General features: G+C 41.0%; 1 protein-coding gene across 2 annotated transcripts in view; it reads left to right on the forward strand.

Moving 5' to 3' along the window:
• Positions 1 to 2454: 2454 nt before the first annotated feature.
• The window catches only part of PLCE1 (phospholipase C, epsilon 1), a 349465-nt gene continuing 345920 nt past the window's right edge, over positions 2455 to 5999 (forward strand). The window contains exon 1 of one of the 2 annotated variants that reach the window (XM_006831159.1): positions 2455 to 3719. In XM_006831159.1, coding sequence (XP_006831222.1) covers positions 2514 to 3719 — 1206 coding nt within the window. In that variant the 5' untranslated portion in view covers positions 2455 to 2513. The remainder of the gene's footprint in view (positions 3720 to 5999) is intronic. The other variant, XM_006831160.1, reaches the window with a different exon arrangement.

Genomic DNA, 5999 nt, shown 5'->3' on the forward strand with positions numbered 1-5999 from the left:
AATATTTTATTATGAATTATGTGATAGTTTACATGGGAGAACATTAGTTTTACATTCATCTTATCTTATATCATTTCATTGCCATGGTTACAATCCCTCCATGCGTCATCAACCAACCAAAGGGTATACCCTGTAAGCCTGCACTCTGGTCATCAGCACACAGCCCCTCTCCTTCTCTGGGTCTAGAGTTCCCAGCTGCTCCATCTCACCACGTCATCGTCTCTGCCTCCATCTTTGGTGTCATTGCTTCTCTGGACAGGGTCCCGCTCACTGCTCTGGTCCCAGGGACCTCCACTCCTGGACTGCAAAGTCAATCACTGTCCTCCTTTTGCTACAAAACATCTACCTTTACATTTCCAACCCTCGCAGTCAGTCCTGATAACAATTATTCACTATTGCATCACAAGAGACCTATCTGCATCTCCTTTCATCAGCCCTGCCCAGACAGATTGGATACTACTCAGTGGAGATTCTACCTTCCTTCACACCCTCTGGATCTAGGCTCCCTCTTGAAAGTTTGTAAGCCAGTCACTTCTTGCCTTTGTAGTGCCCCCCATTTTGGGTAGCCAATGTCCAAGTTGCCCATCCCTGTCTACCTTGTGTATGGAGGGGGTGGGAATGATCCTCTCTATATTTTTTGAAGCACTTGCTTTTGATTTAATACTTTACCTCTTTAATGTGTCACAGTCTACCTTTAAATAATATTATACTAATTTATGTAGAAAATAACATTATAACAATGTATTTCCTTTTTAATCTTTGTGTTATTGTTGTCATACATTTTATTTCTGTTTTTGTTGCTATTATTTTTGCTTTAAACTGTCAATCATCATATTAAGTGGTGTAAGAAATATAAAGTATTTTATATTTGCCTACATATTCAAGATTCTTGGTACTCTTCATTCCTTTGTGTAGATGTAGATTGCATTACAGATTATTTCCCTTCTGTCTGATGCACTTCTTTACCATTTCTCGTTGTACAGGTCTAAAAATAATCAAAAAGAAACCCGCTGCTATCTTGTGACCCCACAGGCCACAGTAGAACTATCCCATAGGGTTTACTAGATTGTATAAAGTCTTTAGGGAAGTTGACTCCCACGTCTTTTGCCTTCTGAACAGCTTGTGGGTCTAAACCACTTAACTCAGTTAGCAGTACAATGCTAAACTGCTAGTGATGAATTCTTTCTGCTTTTGTGTATATTTAAAAGTATTTTATCTTCATTTTTGAAAAATAGTTTTGTTGAGTATAAAATTCTAGGTTGACTGCATTTTTTCTTTCAGTGTTTTAAAGATTTGCTCCACTCTGGTAGCGTAGTGGTTATGAATCGGGCTGTGAACCTCAAGGTCAACAGTTCGAAACTACCAGCTGTTCCACAGGAGAAAGATGAGGCTTTCTGCCCCCATAAAGATTTACAGCCTCGGAAGTCCTATACAGGGTTGCTGTGAGTTGGAACCAACTCCACGGCACACAGCCACTACCACCACCTTCTGTATGCATTGTTTCTGATCAGAAGTCTATTGTCATCCTTAGCTTTGCTCTTAATGTCTTTTTCTTTATTGTCCTTGACCTCCCTGAATTTTCTATTGGATTCAGGAAGAATATTGACTCCTACATAACTTTCTCTTCCCTGTACTGACCCTGGAAACTCTATGGTCAGTATTGCTGATATTATTACGTGTCATAGTGACCCCGTGTAGGGTTTCTGAGGCTGTAAGTTGGTACAGGAACATCAGCTTTCTCCCTGGGTAGTTTGAACTGCCAGCCTATGGTTAGTAGCCTAGTGCTTATCCTGTAGTACGACCAGGACTCCCTCCATAAACTTGGATGTTTAAATAGCTCAATTCACTTGTTTTTATTTCCCTCAGTAGCACTGTCGTTTGTTGCCTGTAATTCATTGTCTGAAAACCACTGTCTTTTTCCCCACCCCTTTCTTCCTGAGTTTTTTAATTACTTAGATAGGAATGTAAATCTGGTCCCTATCTGGAAGCAGACGGTCTGGAAGGTTTAATAATAATAATAATAATAAGTAGACATCACAACTAATTTCTGATTGCAAAACTTTTTTCTCAAATTTGTCTGTGTTTTACCTTAGCTTAGATTTTGTGAATTCATTTTCTAAAATTCATTTAGCGTCATAGTCTTTGACATTATTCCTTTTCTTACAGGACATGTGAAAACTGGAATTTAAAAGCCTTGCAGGTTGGTGATGGGTCAGAGTAGCAGAATGCAATCTTGAATAAACGTCTACAAAAGAATTTGCCTCAAGTAAAAGAAGAAAACTGACCAACCAACTTAAAATACTACTCTAGAAGAACATATTTTACACGCGAGGAAGTTATAACTGGGGGATTTTATTTGATTCTTAGTGTACCTGAATGAAAATAATTGTCATTTTCTCCAAAGAATGTGCACATAGGAAATTATTTTGATAATCATTGATTTTATAAAGATTTTGATATGATCACCAGAAAGGAGAAACAGAGGCACAGTTAAAACCAACGTGCTGGTCAAAATGACTTCTGAAGAGATGGCAGCCTCAGTTCTCATGCCTGTGACTCTAAGAAGAGAGGGATCTGCTCAGTCCGCTACAGATGAAAGTAGTGAGAAGGTCTCAGACATCAGTGGTTTGAAGGCACCTAATATCAGCCAGAGTGGACAGCCTTCTCCTAGCATCCCATGCCTGAACAAACTTAAAAAGGAATCTCCTGGAAGCACTTTGCCCCAAATTTTGTCAATTGCAAGGGAGGAAATAATGAGTGATGAGAACAGTAATGAAAAGTGTTGGGAGAAAAGTAGGCCAGATTCTGTGAAAAACCTTAACATTAACTGCAACCACATATTGAAAACCCATCAGCATGGCCTTCCTCAGAGCCAGTTTTATGGAATGTGCAACTCTGTTGCAGAAGAAAGCCTGTGTTTAGAAACTGGAATTCTTTCTCCACTGGAAAGATCAGTGTTCCCTGGGATTCAACTGGACATAGATGGACCTCCCATGGACATTAGTCCTTTAGGAAATCCATCAGCCATCACAGAGACCAGCAGAGCACACCCAGACAGCAGCATGGCAGACTTGCATTTTCATTATGACGTTGATAGAAGGACACCAGACACTTTCTGTACCCTACCAGATAACTTAATTTTGGATGATTGTGGAAATTGTGTACCACTGCCTGGTGTTGGAGGGGAGCAAAAGGAAAATGACATGGCATGTACTTGCAACTTGATGGAATTGGCAAAAAACTGTGATAATAAGAATGGACATCTGCAGTGTGATCCCAGTGACACCTTGAATGATAAATATTTGTGCTTTGAAGATCCTTGTAGGAAAGTTAACATGGTAGCTTCAAGTGATAGCTTTGGCAGGGAACATTCTACTGACAGTCCACTTGCCAAGACCTTTCTGAGCCACTTTGAGGATTTCCCTGATAATTGTGAAGATGTAGAAGAAGAATTTTTTAAAAGCAAGAAGGAGCGATCTACTCTATTGGTCAGAAGATTTTGTAAAAATGACAAGGAAGTTAAGAAATCTGTGTATACTGGAACAAGGGCAATTGTGAGAACACTGCCTTCTGGCCACATTGGGTTGAGTGCTTGGAGTTACATTGTTCAGAAGAGAAATCGTTTCTTATTGCCTTGTGGGAGAGTCATGGAACATCTGCCAACAGCAGCAGTTAGGCAAGAAGGAAGCTGTTGCTTTTCAGAAGCCCAGTGGTGTCCGGTAAGAGCTTTAAGATTTCTTTTCATCATTGCTTTAAATTTGATATGTATTTAATTTATATTGCTATTATCTTAACTCATGAAAAATCTTAAGCTCTGTGTAATCATAGGAACCCTGGTGACACAGTGGTTATGCAACATCTGTTAACTGGAAGGTCAATGGTTCAAATCCACCAGTTTTGCTCCCTGGATGAAACATGTGGCAGTCTGCTTCCGTAAAGATTTACAGCCCTGGAAACCCTGGAGAATAGTCCGGTTCTGTTCTACGAGGTCGCTATAAGTTGCGTCAACTCTATGACAGTGGGCTTGATTTTGGTTTGGGCCATATTATGATCCATAGGGGAGTCCTGATGTAGGATAAGCACTGGACCGCTAACCACAGTTCAAACCCATGATTTTTCCTCGGAAACCCTATACAGGGTCACTATGCATCAGAACCAACTCAACAGTACTTAACAACAACAACAGGGGAAACATTTGTAGTTACTGGAAAACGATAGACCTAACAGTTAGTAACATTGAAGTTACTTCTTCAACAGTATACATAACAAAATACACAGACATGTGTTGTTAGGAGTAGAGGAATTAGGGTGATTCCCTGGTTATAGAGAGTGGGATTAAAAAACAAATGCTCCTACTAGTGGAAAAAGTTACCCAGACACTGATTGTTTCGTTGTGCCCTTCTGGAAATGTTTGCCTGTGTCCTCTTCTATGTGTAGCTCACTGTTGCTTTTAAATTGCAAGACCTAAAGGCACTTAAATCTGGCCTCCTGTATTTTCCAACCATTGGTCCCAGTTTCTTCCTTCCCTTTGCTGCAGCATGAGGCTTATAGACCCCTTTTCACAATAGGGCTTTTAAATGCATCAAATAAAACACAGATACCATCAAGGAAACAAATTATTTAGATGTACATTTGTCAGAATACCTTTTGAAATTGTGAAAGAGCAACATAGATGATTCTTGATTAATGCGTTTACCCAGATGGCATTGAGTAATGCCATAACTATCACAATTTTATAGTAGTGATGAAAAGAAGATTCTAGTACTACTTGGATTCTCAGGAATGTCAGGGCTGACCTTATTCTCTGCCTGAGTGGAGAAGACTGCAGATTGTTCCTTCTAAGCGTTGGACTGCTCACACCTAGCAAGTGTCTGCAGACTTGTTTCTGTGTCTCTCCTTGAACCAAATCCCAGGTAAGATGATTTCAGTGATGCACATGCTCCCCAGCTCTGTTGTCTAAATATTGTCTGTAGGAAGAAAGGGCACATGTCCTCCTCTGTGAGGTGTGCCCTGTGCTGACTTGTACAATCACCCCCACCTCCATCCTTCCAGGATATTGCTGCCAGAAGTATCGTATCATCCTACTAAAAAATGCAGTGGGTTTTCAAATCATGTATTTGAACATTGAAAACACAACGGAAATTTAACTAAGCAAAGTAAATGGAAATACATTGCTTCAGAACCATTGATGTAGACACAAGGGTCCAGTGCACCTGGTGTAAATTTCAGTATAACATTTGCCATGGCTGCATTCATTCTTCCATTTACTTCTCTGCAGTACTGCTGATTCTTCTGAGGACGTTCACTCATCCCTAGCTCAGACCTGCCTCTTTCTGTCAGTTGTTGTTGTTAAGTGCCGTCGAGTTAGTTCCAACCCACTCAGGCTGGTTCAGGCTGGTGAGCTGGAACCTGGTGACCTTGTGGTTCAAAGTGGCTTTGCAGTCCAGTGCATTAACCCACAGCGCTGCACCAGTACTGTTATTGTGTTGTGCTGTTACGGGCCATCAAGTGGATTCTGACTCATAGTGACCCTCTATAGGGTTTCTAAGGAGTGGTTGGTGGGTTTGAACTGACAAGCTTGAGGTTAGCAGTCCAGTGTTTATCCTACAGCATCACACCAGGACTCCAGTTAGAGGACAGTTGTTGCTTTGCTGTTAAGTGTCATCGAGTCAGTTCCGACTCATAGTGACCTTGTATTGGGTTTCTGAGGAACAGCTAGTGGGTTTTAATCATTGACCTTGTGGTTAGCAGTCCAGTGCTTATCCTAAAGTCCCACACCAGGACAGGGATGGTTATTTTTTATGGAAGGAACTGAAAAGATGATGCAAATCAACTCCTCCCTGCTTCCTTGTCCCTGGAGGCTGGGCGAAGTTGCCACATCACTGTCAGAGTGGACTCGAGGAACTTCTCCACCTTCTCTTTGGCAGGGCTTGGAAAAGCTATTGGGATTTTTATTAGCAGTCAAAAATGACTCAAGAGTACTTTATACACCTCCCCCC

Source organism: Chrysochloris asiatica, unplaced genomic scaffold (genome assembly GCF_000296735.1).
Source record: "Chrysochloris asiatica unplaced genomic scaffold, ChrAsi1.0 scaffold00003, whole genome shotgun sequence".
NCBI classification, from domain to species: domain Eukaryota; kingdom Metazoa; phylum Chordata; class Mammalia; order Afrosoricida; family Chrysochloridae; genus Chrysochloris; species Chrysochloris asiatica.